This window comes from Mesoplodon densirostris, chromosome 14 (assembly GCF_025265405.1).
Source record: "Mesoplodon densirostris isolate mMesDen1 chromosome 14, mMesDen1 primary haplotype, whole genome shotgun sequence".
Lineage (NCBI taxonomy): Eukaryota > Metazoa > Chordata > Mammalia > Artiodactyla > Ziphiidae > Mesoplodon > Mesoplodon densirostris.
The window spans coordinates 25,861,401-25,885,114 of record NC_082674.1 but is presented as its reverse complement, the minus strand read 5'-3'; the positions used below and the strand labels follow the sequence as shown (position 1 = coordinate 25,885,114).

The 23,714-nt window shown below is 38.0% G+C and overlaps 1 protein-coding gene and 1 pseudogene across 1 annotated transcript; one reads left to right on the top strand and one right to left on the bottom strand.

The window, feature by feature from the left end:
* Positions 1-11,805: 11,805 nt before the first annotated feature.
* Positions 11,806-23,373, top strand: DPY30 (dpy-30 histone methyltransferase complex regulatory subunit). The gene is made up of 5 exons (XM_060117387.1): positions 11,806-12,017; positions 12,117-12,188; positions 12,274-12,321; positions 20,928-21,070; positions 23,054-23,373. Exons 2-5 carry the CDS (start codon positions 12,153-12,155, stop codon positions 23,124-23,126), a joined length of 300 nt encoding a protein of 99 aa, XP_059973370.1. The 5' UTR covers positions 11,806-12,017; positions 12,117-12,152; the 3' UTR covers positions 23,127-23,373.
* Positions 15,914-16,706, bottom strand: LOC132501682 (transmembrane protein 33-like; annotated as a pseudogene).
* Positions 23,374-23,714: the final 341 nt, after the last annotated feature.

The window sequence follows — 23,714 nt, the reverse complement described above, 5'->3', positions numbered from 1 at the left end:
CCTCCCTCTCTGTCCTCTCAGCCGCCTGGTAGCTCAGAACCGCGGCCGGGCGCGCACGCGTACGCGCACGCCCTCCCGAGTCTTTCTCAGGCGCGTGCGCGCACGCCGCCGTCTTTGTTGCCCTGAGCTCTTACTGCGCGTGTGCGGCTCCCGCCACTCCGTCCCTTCCCCGCGGAACTACATTTCCCAGTGTGCAGTTCGGCCTACGTCTGCCATAGGGACCGGTCGCTCAGTCGACTTCGCTGACCCTGGGAGCTCTTTAGCAGGGAGCTTAGGCTATCAACTCACTGGAGGGACCGCTGCAGCTTGGGGTCGCTCGGCTAGTTCTCAGGGCCATCTTACGGTGTCATAGTTTTCTTATATTTCTTTCAGCATTTTCTGCCAGTCTTCCGCAAAGGATGGTTGATCTGAGTTCCATCACAGAAGTAATGGGTCCCAATCTAGTAATTATTATGAGAGGATAGCAGTTGTAGAGGCGTACAAAAACTTAAGGTCACCAAAAACGAAACTGTTAGCTCATTGTGATGGAATCATCAGTTCCAGAGTTTTAATTATTAAATTAGTACGTGTTGACATGTCTAGTCTGAAGAATTAATGTTTGAATAAGAGAATCCTTAAGTTTTGTTCAGTAATCCCATACCTCCTGAGCATTTCAGACTGGGCCTTTTTTTTTTTTTTTTTTTAATTCTACTCGACTTCGCTTCCTGTATTCTCATGAGCTGCAAGCACAGAACCCTGCTTCCCAGATCACAGAGGTGGAAGCACTAGGTTAACCATACTCTCCTAGAAACTGGAATCTTGGATGGAAACACACTGGGGTAGAAGGTAGTAAGAATTGAGTGTTCTAAAGAGCTGCGCTATCAGTTTATTTCATTGAGATCCGCAGAACTACCAGGTTCCTGGACTGGTCACTTACTTGATAACCTATCCCAAAACTATTCAGTCTATTTCTCTATTTTTATGCTTCTGTTTCTCCTTCCCTCCTTCTCTCTTTTTCTCTCTCCTGCTATCTCCCTATCTTTTTTTCTCTCTTCTCTTTCTCTTTTTACTTGGAATAGCCGTAATTGTTTCTTGTTGCCCCAAACTAAGGAATACTAATTGAAGTAAAGACCCCATTGTTTACAGTGTGAGGTTTACAAGTGCTTCCAAGACTCTCCACCTTCTGGCCACAACTTTATCTAGCTTTTCCCCACCACTACTCCCCTACAAATGTAGGCTATTGCAAAAATGACTTACTCCCTGTTTCCCTTTTACTGTTCCCCACCCCTTTTCCTGCCTCTGTGGCTCGGCCATTTCCTCATTCTGAAATGCTTTCTCTCTTTCACATCTGATTCATTTCAATTCCTAACTTCCCTCTTTTGAACCCTGTGGTACTTTTTGTTGTGTGAAATCTATTAGATTTATACATATATAATGTAAACAAGATGTATACAATGGGCCCTCTGTATCCGTTGTTCTGCATCCGAATTCAACCAGCAGCAGATGGAAAATATTTGGAAAAAAATTCCAGAAAGTTCCAAAAAGCAAAACTTGAATTTGCCACATGGCCTGCAACTATTTACATAGCATTGTATTACATTGTATTAGGTGTCGTAAGTAATCTAGAGATAATTTCAGGTGTATGGTAGGATGTGAGTAGGTTATATGCAAAAACTATGTCATTTTATGTAACAGCCTTGAGCATCCTGGCTTTTGGTATTGGGGGGGTGGTTCCTGGAACCTACCCCACACCCCCAAGAAACTAAGGAACAACTGTATAACATATATATAATTTAAAGAAAAAAAATAAAATAAACAGCATCTATTTTAAGAAAAACTAATGTAAGCAGTTCCTTGAAGCACTCTGTGAGCCCTTCCCTAATCTCGAACTCTTTTCTCCCCCTCTAGAGGAAGCCACTATCCTGAATTTTGGTTTTTGTTTTTTTTTCCATGGCCAACACCGCCCCGCCCCCCCGCCCCGCCCCGTCCTGCCCCCGTGGCCTGTGGGATCTTAGTTCCCCGACCAGGGATCGAGCCTGTGACCCTTGCAGTGGAAGTGCAGAGTCTTAACCACTGGACCTCCAGGAAATTTATCCTGAATTTTGTACTCATCATTTTTTTTCTTTTCATTTTAGTTTTGTGCATACATTAACATATGTAAATATGCTGTATAGTTGCCTGGTTTTTACCTTACACAAATATAATTATACTGCATGTATTCCTTTTTTTTAATTAATTTATTTATTTATTTATTTATTTTGGCTGTGTTGGGTCTTCGCTGCTGCGCGCAGGCTTCTCATTATGGTGGCTTCTCTTGTTGCAGAGCATGGGCTCTAGGCACGCAGGCTTCAGTAGTTGCTGCACATGGGCTCAGTAGTTGTGGCTCGTGGGCTCTAGGGCACAGGCTCAGTAGTTGTGGCGCACGGGCTTAGTTGCCCCACGGCATGTGGGATCTTCCCGGACCAGGGCTCGAACCCGTGTCCCCTGCATTGCGAGGCAGATTCTTAACCACTGCGCCACCAGAGAAGTCCCTGCATTTATTCTTCTTAATTTGATTTTTCTGCTCAATATTAAGTATTTGAATTTCCTCCTTGTTGATTCGTTTTCACTGCAACTGTTAAGTGGGTATTTAGTTTGGTGCCAGCCTTTTTGTTTTTCCTTAAGTAACTAACTTTTTAACTTAGCCAAGACACTGCCTAGTAGTAGAGTGGCTCTAGAGTCCGACTGGTTGCATTCAAACCTCTGCTCCCCCACTTTCTGTGAACTTGGACTAGTGACTTGGCCTTCACATCTGTAGTTCAGCTTCCACATCTATCATCAATACATAATAATGTAGTAGTAGGCAGTGCCTGGAATGAAGTTGCGACTTGATATTTGTTGAAGAATTGTTCTCCCACATCTACATAAATACTATAATCCAACAAAAAGTATTGGCAAGTTTCTGAGCACTCTTTGCTCTTTACCAAGACCACAGTTATCCTCAGGTCATTTTTCTTTCCCTTAGAATTTCTTTTCCTCCTACTCCACTGTCAAAATCCTTCAAGGCTTAACTCTAATATTATCTTCTTGATAAATCCTTCCCTTATCACCTCCAGCAGAAATGATCCAATTTTTAAATTCTTACAACAATATGGTTGTGTTACTCTATGGCTCCTCTAATATATTGTCTTGTGTTATTGTTATTTAAATACTTTATCACCTCCTGATTTAGATTATAAACTCATTTCAAGACAGTGGCCAAACTTTACATATTTTGGCTCACTTTCTGCACCTAGCCTGATGCCTTGCTTATGGTACTCATTTAATAAATATTAATAATTTGAAAAATGATTCAAACATGGTAATTCTTGTAGATTTCTGTTGCTGTGTAATAAACCACTCAAAAACTTACTGACTTAAGATAACAGCCATTTATTTACTCACAGTTCTGTGAGTCAGCAATTTGGGCTGAGTTTGGCTGGGTGGTCCTTCTGCTGGCCTTGCCTGGGTTCATTTATGTGAATGCAGTAATCTGCTGCAGGCTTGACCAAGGCTGAGTGGCCTAGTTATCTTCATTCACATGTCCAGATGCTGGTGGTGGCCTTTGGCTGGGGCATTTATCTCCAGCAGGGTATTCCAGGCTTCTTTATATAGCATCTGTCTTCCAAGAGAGCATGAGTCGAAGATGCAAGGGCTCTTGAAGCCTAAACTTCAAAGTTGCACAATGTAATTTCTGCTGCATTCTTTTGTCAAAGCAAGTCACATGGCCAGCTCCAACATAAGAGATGGGAAAATAAATTCTACATCCTTATGGAGGAGTAGCAAAGTCACATTGCAAAGAGGTGTATATGTAGGGATGGAAGAAATTATTGTGGCCGTCTTTGCAAGTAATCTACCACAGTGATTATGTACAGAATTTCCTTTTACCTCAATTTCAGATTAGATCTTAAGATGGATTGCTCATCCAAAAAAGCATTTCCCAGTCACTTTGCTGAGTCATAAAAACATTCCTAGTTTCAGTCATGAGGTAAATTAACGTAAGTTTAAGGAGACAACAGCAACAATGATGATGATGATGACTACTACTCCTACTAGCTAACAGTTATTGAACCCATATTCTAGGCTAAGCAGGTTAACTTTTACTGTTGTAGTCAATCATCACTATTTGAGTTAAGCATTATGGTCTCTATTTTTTTAAATAAGGAATTTGAGGCTCTAACAGTCTGTTACTTGCCCAACATCACATATAAGTTAATGACACACACTACTTTAGGGTTTTAAGGTTAAAATCTGGGCTTCCAAAGAAAAACATTTTTACATAGACTGTTTATATTTTATTAGTCGTGAAATAAATGTATCATTAGCCCCTGGAACAAGAGTGATCTTTCATTCCTGAGCATCCAGGTATTGAGTTTCTGGCCCCTGGCCTCTCACTTGCGAAGTCCCTGCTATCCAGTTGTTCTTAATATTGACTGCTTTTCTGTACCTTTGTCATTTTTTTGTTTGGTAAAAATATGGGCTTGAGAGTGAGAAAGACTGGGGTTGGTATTTTGGTTCTGCCACTTATTAGTTGTGTGTTATGGAGCAAGTTCTTTAATTAACTCATCTGTAAAATGGGTGGAATAAGAATTAAATTACAAAATGAAAGACTACACTTAAAAACTCCTGCATAATACCTGCAATGTAAGAGGGCTCAATAATTTTATTTGTTTTTATCTCTTACATGTACAATGTCATTCCAGAATTCAGACTCTACTAGGATCTCAATTTTTAATAATCTCAGTCCACATCTTCTGCCCCTTGGAATTATATCCCAGTCAAATCCATTTTCTGAATTAACATCTTTTAAAATTTGTCTCAGGAAAAATAGTGCCTGGATATTACACTGGCTTTATAATCTCCCTGGACTGAAGATCCTAACCTTCTCAGCCATTTAACCGACAGTGTGACAGCCTCCTAGCTTTCAGATGGCAAGAACTTGCAGGACACTTAATCTTGAAGGGAATCTGGGCCAGTTTCACCAGGACAAAAAGGAGGAGCTGAGTACTGAGCTAACTAATCCAGGACATTTGGTCACTTTATCACTTTAACCCATTAATTTATTTAGAAAGTGACTACCACTAAATAGTTTTTTTGGATATTTTAGCTCTCCTTCTCTTCTAAGGAGCTCCTCAAACCTTCAGATTGAGAGATGCTGAATTATTTGAAGTAGGGACCAATGACACTTATTAAGGACTTCTTTTCAATTAAAAAAAAAAGGAAAATAAAGTGAGCACCTAGAACCAAGAGAAGAGATGACTGATTTTGAAAAAGGCAGAAAACTTAAAAGAGAGAAACAGAAGGCATGGTTGGAGGTAGGGAATGGGAAGAGTAGAGTAACAATTAGGGGATTATTATCCTATAGCTGTGTTAATAAGCAAAAGCATCGTTGCGGACAATTAATCATTTCCCCATATTGAGTTCACATTGTGACATATATTAATCATTCATTTGTTCAACAAATAGATAGTAAGCACAGACAACGTGCCAGCTGACGAGTAAGTTGCCAGGATATAGTAGGGAATAAGAACAAGTTTACAGTCTAATACAATGGCTAAAAAAATCAAATAACAACGAGACACAGTGGTCAGACATATAACATATATGAGTTCCATGTGTGGGTGTGGAATTCAAAAATGTGTATATGATGTGAATAATAAAGATTTTGAGAAATTGGAGAGTAGCCTTCCCTTATTAAATGGGACAGCTGTTACTCAGCTCCCGCTGATTTTTGCCTTTCAGAAGTGTGTGGCCTCTGTTGCCAAAGTTTAAAACATATCAAGAGAAACCAGAATTCTGAATTTTTATGTGAAATTTATTGCTGAGGAGATTCTGGCTCAAAATTTTAAAACAAACAAACCAAAACAAAACTGAGGCACCAGTTTGAGATTCTCTAGTTTACAGAGTATCTGTTACTAGTGAAAGTGTGAATGAACTCATGTTTTTGAAATAGTATTAGGTGTAACAGTATAAATTGTTACCTAATTTGCTCAGCTCAATTTTTAAAGCTGTGAGGCTATGGAAGCGTAAGCGGAGTCAGTTAATACTGGATATTAAATGAATTCCTCCATTTAATTTCTTTGTTAGTGTTTCAGTCTGTATTATGTCCCCTCCACCCCATCCCTCCCTGCTTTGCTTAAATAATTATTCTTTGTTCCAAACTGCTCCAAGGATACCTGCTTACATTTATCTCAACCTCATCTGGACTCCTTCAGAATTTGTGCTCTATATCATTCATCTTAACCTTTAATCAGTTATCTTTTTTGTCATTTAAATGTATGACATATGTACGTCTGATCGAGCTGAACTAGAATACAAATTTATGAGGGCAGGCACTGTAATTTATATTTATCTTAAGCTCTCCAAGAGTTTAAGATCCCCACGTTAACCCCGAGATTTGGTGATTTGCTAGGACTCACAGGACTCAGCATATAGTCATACTCACAGCTATGATTTATGACAGCGAAAGGATACAAAGCAAAATCAGCAAAGGGAAAAGGCACATGGAGCAAAGTCTGAATGAAACCCGGCATCAACTTCCAGGAGTCTTCTCTCAGTGGAGTCACACAGGACACAATTCTTCCAGCATTGAGGTCTGACAACATGTGTGAAATGTTGTCTACCAGGAACACTCATAAGAAATTCAGTCCTGCTGATCATGTAGGTACTCTCTGCCTAATACATACTAAAAGTCCAGACTCCTAGAAAGAAAGCACGTGCTTAACATAAACCATATATTTTGCACAAACATTTTAGGCCCAGTGAGTCACTCTCATCATTTAGGGAAAGTTTTATATCAGTGTAGGGAACTGTTTATCACTCAAATTCCTAGATACCAGCCAATCTTGCAAGCAGGACTTCCTAAGGCTAGCAGTCTCAGGCCTGCTATGTTAACTCTTTTCTGCATATGCCTCATAAATACATGGGTAAAGGGAAGAATAAACTGGAAGATTTTTCTTTTAATGCCGTCATACAACCAATTAGACTCATTACTCATATAAATATTCTTCCCCATTATTGCCTGTGTTACAAATAATAAGGTAACATATTTTGCAATTAAAAAAATTTATCCAAATATTTTTGGTCTTTTTTTGGGGGGGCCATGCCACTCGGGATCTTAGTTCCCTAACCAGGGATCGAACCCATGCCCCCAGCAGTGGAAGCACAGAGTCTTAACCACTGGACCACCAGGGAAGTCCCTGGTCTTTTTCTTTTTTTTTTTTTTTTTTTCCTGTATGCGGGCCTCTCACTGTTGTGGCCTCTCCCATTGTGGAGCACAGGCTCCGGACGTGGAAGCGCTGCAGCCATGGCTCACGGCCCAGCCGCTCCGCAGCATGTGGGATCTTCCCGGACCGGGGCACGAACCTGTGTCCCCTGCATTGGCAGGCGGACTCTCAACCACTGAGCCACTAGGGAAGCCCTTTAGGTTTTCTTGAAATGTGGTTGGTGTCCCTCCACAAGAACTGAATTCAGAGGGTCCATTTACACTCAATAAATTCTATGTATTTCTCTGCAAACACATTTGTGTGTGTGTGTGTGTGTGTGTGTGTGTGTGTGTGTGTGTGTGTGTGCTGGATCATGTTCTTTACTTCTCTGAGCACATTCTGTCCCACAAATTATTTATTTATTTATTTATTATTATTTTTTTTGTGGTATGTGGGCCTCTCACTGTTGTGGCCTCTCCCGCTGCGGAGCACAGGCTCCGGACACACAGGCCCAGCGGCCATGGCCCACGGGCCCAGACGCTCCGAGGCATGCGGGATCCTCCCAGACAGGGGCACGAACCTGTTTCCCCTGCATCGGCAGGCGGACTCTCAACCACTGCGCCACCAGGGAAGCCCCACAAATTATTTAAAAGAAAAAAACAGATTAGAAACAACAACAATAATAGGTAGAACAATATCACAATAATGAAGTACTTATGTTTCACTTAGATTTATATAACTTTTGTTTACGAAGCAGTTTCATCTATCTAATCTCATTTGATTCTCTCTGTGAAGAATTGTTATGCTAATTATATATGTGAAAAAACATGAAGCTCAGAAGTGTTAAACTATTTGCTTAATTCCACATGGCAAACAAATGAAGGAACCAGGTTTTAATACTTAACTAATCCCAAATCAATTCTTTCTCTACTACACATATTGTATTATTCCTAAATAGGTATTGCCTGTCTAAATAGGTTAATATTTTATTAACAGAATTTGCATCGTCTGTAAAAAGGGGGTCAAGAACAGTAGCAAAATTATTCTAGATTCTAGAATTCTAGTTCTAGAATCTATAACTACTATCTCCCCAAAACCCCAAGAAAGGAAGTCTAGAGACTAGTATTTTGGTGCAATTGCTTGCTTTCCCTATAAATTCACTTCTTTTGAAAAAATATTTATCAAATATAAGAAACAAAAAATGAAAAGATGAATATAATAAGATCTTTGCCTTTGAAGAACTAAAAAATCTAATTGTGTTTAACTGTAAACAAAATATAAGGCAGGATGAGGTAAGTACCATAATAAATAGACATAGTGGAAGTAGATGAGAGGAGTACTGAACAAAGTTTGGTACTACAAGTCCAAATAAGAGCTAAATGTTATTCTCATTCTTTTAATTTATCCCATTCTAGACAGTACACAAGACATAAAACAGAAACTAACAACAACAAAGAAATAGTACACAATATTGCAAATTTCTGTCATAATGATGGTTTTCAGGGCCATCTTTTAATTTTAATTTTTTTATTGAAGTATAGTTGATCTACAATGTTGTGTTAGTTTCAGGTGTACAGCAAAGTGATTCAGATATATGTATATACCTATGTATATATATATATTTTTTTTTTTCAGATTCTGTTCTGTTACAGGTTATTACAAAATATTGAGTATAGTTCCCTGTGCTCTACAGTAGGTCCTTGTTGGTTATCTATTTTATATATAGTAGTGTGTATATATTAATCTCAAACTCCTAATTTATCTCTCCCCCTTTCCCTTTTGGTAACTGTAAGTTTGTTTTCTATGCCATACTCTTTCGAATTTTTAATTTCATATCAAAACAACATTCTACAGTATTTTGAATTAATTTTATACTTCCTATAACTTTCTTGCTACTTTGTTTCTATCATTTCTAGCTGTTATTTACTTATATTTATTTATTTATTTATTTTTGCTCAGTTCTCTGCTGCTATGGCTTTTTCCCTGAATCTTTCAATTAATGTTATAAATGTAAAAACTTTAGCAAAGCTTTTTTGTAAACCACACTGATAACTTTTTTTTTTTTTTTTTTTTTTTTTTTTTTTTTTTGCGGTATGCGGGCCTCTCACTGTTGTGGCCTCCCCCGTTGCGGAGCACAGGCTCCGGACGCGCAGGCTCCGGACGCGCAGGCTCAGTGGCCATGGCTCACGGGCCCAGCCGCTCCGCGGCATATGGGATCCTCCCAGACCGGGGCACGAACCCGTATCCCCTGCATCGGCAGGCGGACTCTCAACCACTTGCGCCACCAGGGAGGCCCTGATAACTTTTTTTTTGATGGAGAGAAACCTGGCCAATAGTTAATTATTCTGTGCTGTTTCCTTCAGTAATCATTTTTACATTCTGTCCTTTTTCTTCAGTAGTATCAGTGTCTTAATTAAAATCCACTTTTAACTGTGAATCAACTCAATATATGTTGTGTACCTATGATGTACCAGGCACCATGTGAAGCATAAAGATATATAAAACAAGTTCTCTGTCCTGAAGGAGCTCACAGTCTAGCTTCCTACTTTACTAATACTGTCAGTACTTAGAAAATGTAAATTAGCAGCTCTCAGTTACTTTCTGGAAGACTTTTTGTTTTTTTATTTTATTTTTTTTAATTTGGAAGTTTGTATGGCGTGCCTACTATGTATTGGGAAATGTATGGATTTATAATAACGATCCACATAACTCCTCTTAAGTTTTCCCAATCATTCTCTGGTTTTACTTTCTGTTATTTTCCATTCCTGAAAAGCATTTAATCTTTTTTTTTTTTTTTTTTTTTTTTTTTTTTTTTTTTTTTGCGGTACACGGGCCTCTCACTGTTGTGGCCTCTTCTGTTGCGGAGCACAGGCTCCGGACGCACGGGCTCAGAGGCCATGGCTCACGGGCCCAGCCGCTCCGCAGCATGTGGGATTTTCCAGGACCGGGGCACGAACCCGTGTCCCCTGCATCGCCAGGCGGACTCTCAACCACTGTGCCACCAGGGAAGCCCCAGCATTTAATCTTAATTTGAATCAATATATGTACTAATCAGTTTCTATATCCTGTACATAAGCATCCACAACTTTGCAACAGTTCTACATGAAAAAGCTGTCACCAATCACAATGCTAATCAAGCATACATTATATAAGCTGATTTTTTTTTTTTAAGTTTTGTCTGTGTTGGGTCTTCACTGCTGCGTGTGGGCTTTCTCTAGTTGTGGCGAGTGGGGGCTACTCTTTGTTGTGGTGCGCGGGCTTCTCATTGCGGTGGCTTCTCTTGTTTTGGAACATGGGCTCTAGGTGTGCAGGCTCCAGTAGTTGCAGCATGCAGGCTCAGTAGTTGTGGCTTTCAGGCTTAGTTGTTCCGTGGCACGTGGGATCTTTCTGGACTAGGGATGGAACCCGTGTCCCCTGCATTGGCAGGCGGATTCTTAACCACTGTGCCACGCCACCAGGGAAGTCCCAATCAAGTATACATTATAAAATAAAACTTTAAAAATGTATCCACAAGTCTGGCTCCTAAGCAAATTTTATTTACTTTAGATTTTTAGCCATGCAGTTTTAACGGAGTAGTAAAATGACGTTGTATTCTACCTTAAAAAAAACCCTTGGGACTTCACTGGTGGTCCAGTGGTTAAGACTCCACACTCCCAACACAGGGGACACAAGTTTGATCCCCGGTTGGGGAACTAAGATTCCGCATGCCGCACAGCGCAGCCTTAAAAAACAAACACGTTAATGTTATGATCACAAATATTTCTGCATTTTTAGAGTAATGGCTTTATTCTAGTATATTGATATGCCGTAATTTAGTCTCCAAATATTTTATATGAAGTTAAAATATTTTCATATTACAAAGTGCAACTACAAATGGAATTATTGAATCAAAGGCAGGCACTTTAATGAGTGTACCACTTATATTTACATTAAAATAAAAGGAATTTATTGTAATTACAACAACAATCCGATTTACTAGATCCTGTTTGCAATTTACAAATGTGTGTAGGAGGCAAATTGTCTTTTGTATTTTTACAATAGTAAAAATACAAAATAGTAAAAATACTATTGTATTTTTACAAATACAATAGTATCACGGTTTGGAAAGCCAGTTGCATATTGCTAATCTTGATACAAAGGTAAGGTAGCACTAACGTGGCATGTTCACATATTTAAGGGCTTGAATAAAAGCTTACTACGAAACCCTAAAACATTTCTTCTTCCTCACTTTGGCTTTAGAGTAAAACACTGACATTCTTTCGTAGACAGTTGAGTTTGGGTCTGTGATTTTCTAGTAAGAACTATCCAGCAAGTGGTTTCGGTTCCGCGAAGAAGAGCTTCGGCAGATTTCAGGCAGCACGGAGGGCTGGCCAGGCCGAACCTCTGCCGGCTGGCCTAGTCACTGGGTCTGCAGCTGGGGTGGCGCCTGCTCTGGGTAGGCAGGTCGAGGAACTAGTCTTTGGCAGACCCCGAGGCCACAACTTGCCCAGGTCACTGCTTACCGCAAAGAGTATTGTAGAATCAGGGCCGGTCTGGATCCCTCCCAGCCCGGCCCCCGCTGGCAGTTCTGCGCAGGCGCGGAAGTCGTGCGACATCCGTCACTTACGGCGGAAGCAGTTTGTGCTGGGAGTTGGTGGCGCGGTGCAGGGCTCTTAGGAACGAACGGCTTGGGCGCGGGTAATCAGCTCCCTTTCCCCTTTTCTCTGCCTCTTCTAGGTTCTTGGGAGTACGGCGGAGCTTCCGGACCTGATGCGGGCGCCCGGTCGTGGACTGTCCCACCCTGTTCCTCTACTGCTCGGGGTGCTCCGCGCCCAGGTGGGGGTGAGGGGCGGGGTCGCGGCTGGGCTGGACTCCATCCTGGTGTCTTCGTCTTGAAATCTCCCGGGTAACTCACGGTTTTTCTTGTTTTCCAAGACTGGTATCCGGGGACTGTGACTTGCAGGGTCCACCATGGAACCAGAGCAGATGCTGGAGGGACAGACGCAGGTACCAGAAGGCCCTGGATTCAGGGTGGCGGTGTGAAGCAAGGAAGAGTGGCTGATGTTTCTGTGACCGGTGTTTTGTTTTCTAGGTTGCAGAAAATCCCCACTCTGAGTACGGTCTCACAGACAACGTCGAGGTAACTTTCCCAGTTCCTATGCCGTATCTTTGCGTCTCTTATGAACTGGAGAAAACTTGGGTTTCATTTTTGCTAGGTTGCTTTGCACAAGGGAAAACTTTATCGTCACGAACGAAATAGTATCAAATTATGGGCAACTTGTTTTATTAGCGGTACTAATACTTCGTGGTATGCAGACGTACACATCAGCTTAGTCGAGAGGTTGAATTTTGAAAATGATATAGAGAAACATACATTACTGATGGAGACTCAGAATCCTTTTGCTTGGTGGCTACTAATGCTCTGTTGGGATACTGCATTGGAAAAACTGCACATCACAATTAAGAAGCCCATTGTATTTGTAGCAGAATAGTGTGCTGGTGAAGTCAACAATTAGTAAATGTTGATATCTTTGCAGAGTTCAGTAGTAGGTGCCGTTGGAAGCTATAACAGGTAGTAGACACTGTTTTTGCCTTACATAGTTGAGTCTGAATTCAGAGAGTACATGTGAAAAATGTACAAAAGAAGGTATACTTTTATAGAGCTTTTTCATACAGGTACTAAGAAGTTGATGTCTAAAAGAAGAAGTTACTTTGTAAATGAATGAATAAATGCTGGAGCAGCTGAATTAAGCAGAGCTAGGTGGGATTGGTTAGGAAAACAGAGAGTTCCTGGAAGAGATGTGGGTGTTTTACGAGGGGTGGGGAGACATCATCAATAATTAAGTTTGGATAAATGAGGGCAGGAGCATTTCCAAGCAGAGAATAATAGTAATAGCTGCTAATATTAGTCCTTTTACTGTGTGCCAGGCACACTCCTAAGTAACTTCCATGTATTTTCAGTCTTGCAAGGCTCAGAGAATTTGAGTAACTTGTCTAAGGTCACCAGGAAGTAAGTGGAGAGCTGTGTGTTAAACCTAAGCAGGCTGACATTTTTGAGTGGAATTAAATTGTATTTCTGATCTTGACCAACTGCTAGAGTTCCCTGGCATGTGGAGTGACTACTCTGTGCCTATAAAATTGCTAGGAATGTTTGTTGGTTTGGTATCAGGGTTAAGAAAATCTGAGTCTTTTCATAATGCAGTTTTTAATTGAACTGCTATGCTGAATCAGGTGAAGATACTCTATGCCACTTATCATTTAAGAGATTCGTTTTTAGGCATCAGCAGTCTTTTCTTTTTTTTTTTTTTTTCTTTTTGCGGTATGCGGGCCTCTCACTGTTGTGGCCTCTCCCGTTGCGGAGCACAGGCTCCGGATGCGCAGGCCCAGCGGCCATGGCTCACGGGCCCAGCCGCTCCGCGGCATATGGGATCCTCCCAGACCGGGGCACGAACCCGTATCCCCTGCATCGGCAGGCGGACTCTTAACCACTGCGCCACCAGGGAGGCCCAGCAGTCTTTTCTTGATGGTGCTTGTGTATGGAGGCAGAGCCATAATACAGTAGAGCAATGATACCAAATGCTTTTTTTTCAAACCCTCAGACCAATTTCCATGGTAAAGTGAGAAAAAAAATGAGAGTGGAGTGAGTACTGATGATACATTATTTGGTGATTGGTTTTCTTGCTTCCATAATTTTAAAATGCCCGTTCTTTTATGAGTTATGGTGATAGTAAAATAATAATTATGCTTGTTTGTTTGTAAGTTTTTACTTGGTAAAATAGAGTTAACAACCCTATGTTAGTCCCTTCATTCATTGTATTATTTTATTTTAATTTACTTGTTTGTGATATCTCAGAGTCTGGAAACCACTACTCTACAGCTGCTGCTGCTGCTTTTTGTCTTAGAATTCCATTTTATTTCCATTATTGACTTACAGTTTTTTTAGGTGGTTGCTTTAGGACTTATCGTACAGAAGTTTAACTTCCCACAATTTACTCTCAAGTGGTATCATATCTTTTCATGTATGGTATAAGGACCTTATAACAGTATCCTTCCATTTCCTCTCTCCTGGCCTTTATACTATTGTTATCATATATTATATTTCTACATATGTTATAAACCCTGCAATTTATTATTTTTATTTTTCTTTAAAAAGTCAATTATCTTTTTTATTTTATTTTATTAAATTTTTTTTATTGTTTACTTAACATTATAGTTACTTTGTTGCTCTAGAAAATTTAGTTTTTAAAACCATCAGATTACATACATAGTGATAATGAGACTACCTCCCCCAACAATCAACTGTATATTATGAGGCTTCTCTAACTTGGTAGATAACTATTACAAAATTACAAAAATAGCTGGTTACAGTTGAGCTATCAAGTAGGTATCACATTTCTGTAGATTGAAAAGTTGAATAAAAAGAAAACTGATGTTACTGATAAGTTGCTGAGTGTATTTGAGAAATCCAAGCTACATGCACACAGAAAAAAAACTGGTTACAAAAACCATTAAGTTACTCTGTATTAACATTTTGCAATGTTTTAAACATTTCCAATCATGCAACAATAATAAGGATCAGAATGAATTTTATAAAGGAGTTGATGGAAGCTCAACAAATGTATTTAACATATTATACAACTCAAATCACAGTTGCATAACACATCCAGTTCTCCCAAATTTATCTATGCATTACAACATTGAAATGCACACTATTTCCCCCACAACTCCTCCTCTGGCCCCATTCCTAATCAATAACCTTATCTATACAAACCTTTCTGTTTAATCTTTTAAATCAGATTTGATGGGTAAGTATGTATAGTCTTCAATATTTCAGAACAGATACCAAGTTTAGTCACATGCTCAGTCTTCAGTTACATTCCTTTCAGAAAGCATCTGAACTGCTGCAATTGTCTATGAAAATTCATGCCTAAGAAACCGAGAAAACTGGCAGTCAAGAATCTGATCTAAGTAATTGTGTAAACTACAATAATACTAAAACCTATATGTGCACATTTCTAGAAGAAGGATTTCCTATTTGAGAAATGTTACTCAATGGGTCTCTGAAAGGAAAACTGTCTGACTACTGCTCTTTTATGTAAAACGCTTAGGTGACCACAAGTATTTAACCCAATTGGCTAACAATCTTACAGTGGGCCTTTTAAAAAAAAAATTCAAAGCCACAGAAGTAATTATGAAAACAAAATTTTGGAAGATCATAGCATAAGATACGTATAGAATTCCTATTATAATGGTACATCCAAAATAAATCTGTCCTAACAAAGTAGCACAAAATCAATTTAAAAACAATTTGAAATTAAATAGTGGGACGTGTTTTTGTTAAAATAATCAACCAAAATTACTGAATGGCAAAAGAATACTGTTTCAAAATATACTGAATTTACATGTTAATATTACCATAATGAACTCATGCCAGATATAAATTCAGGTTACTAATTAGATGAAAACGAATTTTAGAGCTATTTTTACAAGAGAAATGAAGGTACTTCATGATAAAGGCACAGCAGTGTGTAAAGAATTTTTGGTACATTTATCACAAGATTTAAATTTCCTTAACTATTAACAACACATTACAATAAAGTTTCTCAGAAAGTGTTTAAAAGGCTTGATTTAACATGCCAGGAAATGATTATTTTTCTTTGAGATGCATTTGTGTAAATTATGTAAATTGCAGTGAGGTCAGTTTTACACCTGGAATTAACCATCCCTAGCAGAAGTACCAGCAGCTAACAGTGCTTATTTATATTACACATAACTTAGCTGGATGTTAAACTATGCAACTGTTGGTGCCAGTCTGCTTATAAAGACAATGCTCTGGAGACGAAGTCTTCTCACCAACAGTGGGCAAGCAGGTTTCATTATTAGATGTTCAACAACAATCCTCCGTTCATTAAACAAGGTCCAATAATATGGATTTCTTCTACTAGAGGAGTATCGAACAGTAAGGAATCTATGGTATATAAAAGCCTGGAGCAAACTTTCTTGACCCCTAAAAAGCATTTAAAACTAGCAGGCGTCAAGAATATTTCATGACAAGCAATGAATTTCAGAATATTCTGTTGATTAGCGCTGAATTTATCCGAGAGGTCTCAGCAGAGGTAAACTATTTGAACCCTTTGCGTCAAGGCACATTTTTCGTGTATGTGGCAGTATGAAGCGAAGAAAATAACAAGACTGGGAAATACTCATTGTAACTGGGTAGGAATTGAGAAAGATGAGAACAGAACAGGTAGTGACAGCTGTCCTCTAACAAAGCCTGGGCCAGGAATGCTCTGCTTAACTGGAAGTGTAGTAAGCTTTGGTGCAGCCTCAGAGCACTAGCCAGAGCATTTGCCAACAAAGCACGTTGGTAAAAGCTTGCTACTTCATGCAACCCAAGAAGAGGCAGAACAAAGAGCAGTAAACCATGAACAAGCGAGAAAGCCACCTTGCCGTGTCCAGTTTATTGGCCGTGATGAATTGCACTGCGCCCGCCTCTTGGGGGCCGTTCGGGGCCGTGTCCACCATGGGGGGCTTATTACACACGCGTCTGGGAGGCTGTCCGGCACACCCAAGAGTACAGCTGGGTTTCTAGAAAGACCAGAGTGAAGGCGGAGTTGCTGAGCAAGGCCCAAGACGGCCGACCTTACGCCGCCGGCTCCAGGTTATTGCTGAACCCGGAAGTGCTCCCTTGACTTCCATCCAATTATCTTTTTAAAAGAGATTTAAACAGTACGAGAAAGGAGTATTTCACGTTTATCTGTGTAATTGTCATTTCTGGGTTCTCCATTCTTTTGTGTAGATCCAGCTGGTATCATTTCCCATCCTCCTGAAGGGCTTTCTTTAACATTTCTTGTAGTGGAGGTCGGCTGGGAAGGAATTCTTTAAGGTTCTGAATGTCTGAAAAGGTAATTTGCCTTTGCTTTTGAGGTATTTTTGCTGAGTATTTGCTCCACTGTCTTCTGGCTGACATTGTTTCTGCTGAAAAGTCTGCTATCATTCCTATCTTTGCTCCTCTGTAGTTAATGTCTTCTCTTTGTGCTTTTAAGATTTTATTACTGGTTTTAAATAACTTGATTATAATGTGTCTTGGCGTAATTTTATTTTTAATGTCTCTTGTGCTTAGGATTCATTGAGTTTCTTGGATCTTTGGGTTTAGAGTTTTCATGAAATTTGAAAAAATTTCAGCCATTATTTCTTCAAATATTTTCAAGTATTTTGTTAGCTTAATTTACTAATTCTTTCCTCTGTCTTCTTGAACATATGGAATATATTATAATAACTGGTTTAATGGCATTGCCTATGCTATCTGTATCATTTCTGTGTCTGTTTCTGTGAATTAGTTTTTCTCTTCATTATGGGTAGGTTTTTCTGCTTCTTTGCCTGTCTGGTAATTTTTATTGGAGGCTGGGCATTATGAATGTTACCTTGTTGGGTACTGGTTATTTTTGTATTTCTTCAAATACTCTTGGGTTTTGTTCTAGGACTCGGTTAAGTTACTTGGAAACAATTTGATCTTTTGAGGTTTGCCTTTAAGCTTTTTTAGGTGGGACCAGACCAACCTTTAGTTTAGACTTATTTCTTCCTCTTTTGTATTCTACCCAGTGCTTCATGTGTTATGAGGTTTTCCTGTCCTGGGTCACAGGAACATGAACTACTGGCCTGTGTGAGCTCCAGGGATTGTGCCTCCTGCTTCTTCCAAGTGGTTTTTTCTTCTGGCCTTGAGTAGTTCCCTCACACATTTTGTAAAACATTTTGTAAAACATTGCAAAATGTTAATACAGAGTAACGTAATGGTTTTTGTAACCAGTTTTTTTTTCTGTGTGCATATAGCTTGGATTTCTCAAATACACTCAGCGACTTATCAGTAACATCAGTTTTCTTTTTATTCAACTTTTCAATCTACAGAAATGTGATACCTACTTGATAGCTCAACTGTAACCAGCTATTTTTGTAATTTTGTAATAGTTATCTACCAAGTTAGAGAAGCCTCATAATATACAGTTGATTGTTGGGGGAGGTAGTCTCATTATCACTATGTATGTAATCTGATGGTTTTAAAAACTAAATTTTCTAGAGCAACAAAGTAACTATAATGTTAAGTAAACAATAAAAAATTTAATAAAATAAAATAAAGATAATTGACTTTTTAAATAAAAATAAAAATAATCAATTGCAGGGTTTATAACATATGTAGAAATATAATATATGATAACAATAGTATAAAGGCCAGGAGAGAGGAAATGGAAGGATACTGTTATAAGGTCCTTATACCATACATGAAAAGAGGGAACTACTCAAGGCCAGAAGAAAAAAACCACTTGGAAGAAGAGTTCCCTCACACTCATGCTCTGATAAATACTCACTTGAAAACTGGAAGGCAATCTCTTAGTCTCTTTCTATGCAACTCTCTCCTCTCTGTGAAAATTTCCTTTTCAGTACTCTGCTCTGCAAGTTCTAGTTCTCTTGGTCTCCCTGAATTTTCAACTCTGTCTTCTCAACTTAGGGAGACTTCAGGGCTCTGCTTGGGGTCCTTCTCCCTGGGTTTTGTTGTATAAGTTCTCTAGGCAGGATGCAGTAAGCTGGGGCAATCATAGGATTCACCTAATTTTTTCCCATTTTTGTGATCACTGTTCTACACTCTTAAAAGTTTAATCTTTGTGTGTGTGTGTGTGTGTGTGGTGTGTGTGTGTATGTGGTTGGATATACATTTGACCCTAGAACAACCAAGGTTTGAACTGCGTGGGTCCACTTAAAAGTGGATTTTTTTTCAGTAGTAAATACGGTAGTACTACACGATTCCCATTTGCTTGAATCTACGGATATGGAACTGTAGATACAGAACCACAGATATGGAGGAACAGCCTATATAAAGGGCCAACTGTAAGTTATAAGCGGATTTTTGGCTGGGCAGAGGATCATGTTGTTCAGGCATCAACTGTGTATTTTTTAGATTAATTCAGGATTTTGACTTTACTAAAAGTAAGAATAGCAATTGACACATAGTGGACAGTCAATAAATGTTTAAATGAAATAAATGAGAGGATTGGTCAAGGAGCTTATTATAGGATCTATCAGAGTTGCTTAGGCATTGCTGTTTCTTTTTCTTTTTTAAAAAATTTATTTATTTGGCTGTGTTGGGTCTTCATTTCTGTGCGAGGGCTTTCTCTAGTTGCAGCGAGCAGGGGCCACTCTTCATCGCCGTGTGCGGGCCTCTCGCTATTGCGGCCTCTCTTGTGGAACACCAGCTCCAGACACGCAGGCTCAGTAGTTGTGGCTCACGGGCCTAGTTGCTCCGTGGCATGTGGGATCTTCCCAGACCAGGGCTCGAACCTGTGTCCCCTGCATTGGCAGGCGGATTCTCAACCACTGTGCCACCAGGGAAGCCCCATTGCTGTTTCTTAATGAAGGTATTGGGATGTCATGTAGCTGACTAGTTTTTATCATATATGGGTATTTGTTGAAATTTACTGGTGAACTATAAGTTTCTTAATTCATGGGCAAATGAAATAACTGTTTCATACATTAAATAAGTATAGGTAATTATTTTTATTAAGTCCAAAAATTAGATTGAAAAATCACAAGCAAAACTAGACAAGTTACCTGACATAGTTCTGGCAAGTGTTTTTGGAAAGCATGATATGTATGTTGTAGTTATATGCTTAAAGTTTTTTCTCAGTTTTTACAAAATAAAATTTTCTTAAAAAAAATAAGTGTAGAATTTTTTTGTTTGTTTGTAATTGTTGACTCATTTATATCCAGTTCTAGTATGACTGGAACAAAGTTCATTTAAATGAAAGTGCTCTTAATAGTGTTTTGTCTTTGAGATAGCCACTTATTTCTAAATTTCTGAAATGGTAGATTTTCAGAAGAAGGCAAAGTTTTCCAGTAAAGTAGTTTTTGATGCTCTGGATGTCAGGTGAATTGATATGAAAGGCCCAGATTTTGGGGGGTTCTTAGATGGAGGAAGTATAAGTCATCATTTCCCAAACATCATTTAAATATCACGTTAATGATCTTCCCCATATTAGTCATTCCTTCTATTTTTTGGCTAATTTTACTTTATATTTTTTTCTTAAATTTACTCATTTTTTAAAAATCATAGATGCATTTGTTTAGAAAAGAAACAAATGGAAAAGCATTTTCACTGCCATAGAGGGTAACCATAAAAATGAAAACAGTGAATACAAAACAGTGGTAATAAATTTTAGCTAGATTCTGTTGCCCGTTGAAGTCTCTAAGCCTGAAGCCTGCTCTCTGTTAAGAATGCAGTTTAGCAAGTGTTACAGAAGTGTTAAAGACATGTTAGTGCCAAACTGAGACATTGTCCTTGATATTATCTGTGATAAAAGAATTGAAACAGGACTAGTTTTCTCACTGTGATTCTGTGCTACTTAGTGTCATGTCCAGATTTTTTGAAGCACATTGTAAGAAGGTGTATTCTCAGGAAGAAAAGAAAAGGGACTTGTATTTACTCCTAAAAAGGCAGAAAGAAAGAGAGAAAGTAAGTGCAGGATCTGGAGATAACGACATTAAAAGAATGAAATATTATGGTGCCTTCAGAAAATGCTTGAATGAAATTTAGAAATGGGTCTGATTTTATTTTGGCAGAAAGATTTGCAGTTCAATCAGCTTTCTAGTCATTGATTTACCTTTTCTATTAGTTTTATATTTCCATTAATTTTGGTTTAGCACTCAAAATAATCTAGTTATTTTTTAATATTCATGCATGTTTTTTGAATTCACTAGAGGATAGTAGAAAATGAGAAAATTAATGCAGAAAAGTCATCAAAACAGAAAGTGGATCTCCAGTCTTTGCCAACTCGTGCCTATCTGGATCAGACAGTTGTGCCTATCTTATTACAAGGACTTGCTGTGCTTGCAAAGGAAAGGTAAGATAATAGTGTCTGCAAATGGAGTTACCAGAAAAAGCAAAATAAAAACTTCCCTAGTTGAAATATCATGAGTTATGTATAGTTATTTTTTACTATATAAGGAATTTATAGATACTAAAGTTTTTTTAAAAACAAGTCAGCCATAATCTCAATTCAGACACTTATTTTTCTACTAGTCTTAGATCATATGCATATTTGTAATCATGGTATACATGTAATTTTATATCTCCTTTTTACTTAAAATTATAAGATAATACTTCTTCCATATCTTTACAGAGCCTTCATGATTATAAATGAAATTATAATATCACAGTTAACTTAGCCATTTTCTTGTTGTTGACCATTTAGGACCAATTTCCTTTGTTATTATTGATCACCAAGTAGTTTATGTGTTTTCATACCCTTTTGGTTTTGTTTAATTACTTTATGATAAATACCCAAGAATTGGTTTGCTGTTTCAAATGACATGACTATTTTTATAGTGTTTGACACATAATATCATATTTCTGTCCAAAAGTTTATACTCAAAATTCTTCAGGTGTCATCATAGCCTCAACTGCATGCGTGTTGTAAACTTTTTTTTTGCCAAGTTGTTTTAATTTACATTTCTTTGTTAGCACGATTACAGTTTTTCTCTTTTCTGTACATGTTTTCTGTACAAAAATTCTTTTTGTATAAGTAAATCCAATAAGAAAATTTTGTTGTAAGTTACATTAGTCAACATTTATTGGGTGTAAATTATGTTTTTCTCAAAGACTAATAATGAACACTGTAGTAAACTGACATAACTTGATAAGGAACTTGATGGAACATATCTGAGTTATTTAGAATAGGTGTATTACTTAGTTTTATTTTTTAAGTAATTTATTTTTATTAGTTTTAAGTTAAAAAATTAAATGAATAAACAATAAGTATTTGTTTTGGATTGTTATATTTATAAAATAGGATTTATTTTTGACTGCAAGGTATGTCTTGGCTCTACTACTGACAATTAAAATATGGACATCTTTTATGCATTTTTGTTCTTTCTCTAAAGAAGGCCAATATATCAGAAATTCTAAATATTACTTTAAATGCTAGAAGAAAAGAATTTGAAGAAGTTTTACGGTAACATTCTATTAGTAAATATAATTTTTAAGTAAGGCATTCTAGCAAAATAATTCATCAAATTAACTGTAAATATTATGTAACAAGTATTGTCTATGTCTAGTTAGTTCAAAAGGCTGTTTAAAGTGCTAGGAGAATGTTTTGAGATCATTGTAAATCAATTCTAAATATGCCTTTTTTTTTTTTTTAATATGCCTTTTTATAGTAGGGTTTAAAATAGATGTTTCCCCCAACTTTTCATCTTGGACCTGTTTTATCAGCAAAAATAACCCTATGTAAAAGTGATAAATATGAAATAACACCTCTTTATTTTAAAAATTTTTTTCCAGTTTTGAGAAAATATTTACATATGTCACTATATAAGTTTAAGGTATACAGCATGATGGTTTGATTTACATATGTTGTGAAATGATTACCATACAGGTTTAGTTAACATCCATGATCTCATATATAGATACAATAAAAAGGAAAAAAAGAAAAAATTTTTCTTCTTGTGATGAGAACTCTTAGGATCTACTCTTTTAACAACTTCCCTGTGTATCATACAGCAGTGTCAACTATAGTGGTCGTGTCATACTTTATACCCCTAGTACTTAGACCTGGAATTTTGTACCACCTTCCTCCAACAACCCCTCTCTCCCACCTCTTAATTTTAAAATATGTTTAAGGGACTTACCTGGTGGTCCAGTGGTTAAGACTCTGTGCTTCCACTGCAGGGGGCACAGGTTCGATCCCTGGTGGGGGAACTAAGATCCCACATGCTGCACCGTGTGGCCAAAAAAAAAAAAAGATGTTTTCATTATGGGACAATGCATTTAAATTAACACGTCTCAAATATAAATTTCTAAATTTTGGATTTCTTTTCCCTTACAGACCACCAAATCCCATTGAATTTCTAGCATCCTATCTTTTAAAAAACAAGGCACAGTTTGAAGATCGAAACTGACTTATTGGGAAGAACAGAAAAATTTGGTTTCCACTGTAGATTTACATGATTAAGAGGCAACTTTAATTGCCATGATTTCCGCCCCCCCCCCCCCCATTTTGGAAGTATAAGAATCATCAGGACAGCAGAACTTATTTTGGAGTTGCAGAAGAAGACATATCTCCCTTATTGATTTAATCACATACTTATTTAATGAGTGTATTCTGTGCAATTTTTTCTCAGATTGTCTTTAACTTTGTTTTTAAAATGACCTTCAAAATAAACTGTTAAAACATCATTATCTTACAGTAGTGTTTGTTCTATATGACAAATATGTGGTTCAGTTGTTTTCATGTATTACTTATTCCTTGTGTCTTAGAATGCTGCAGAGTTTTACAACAGTGTGAAAATACACCAGAGTCAAGTAGAATATAAAAAAACTCAGCCAGTTTTTCTGGCATTGTTCCTGGACCTCTTGGAGGGTAGGATTTGGGCATTTTCAATTTTTAACAAACATCACCAGTGATTCTAATGCACAATAAATTTTTATTTTCACAGTAAATTTTGGAGTGCTGTTATAAGCATTGCAGAGGGTGTACAATATCCTTC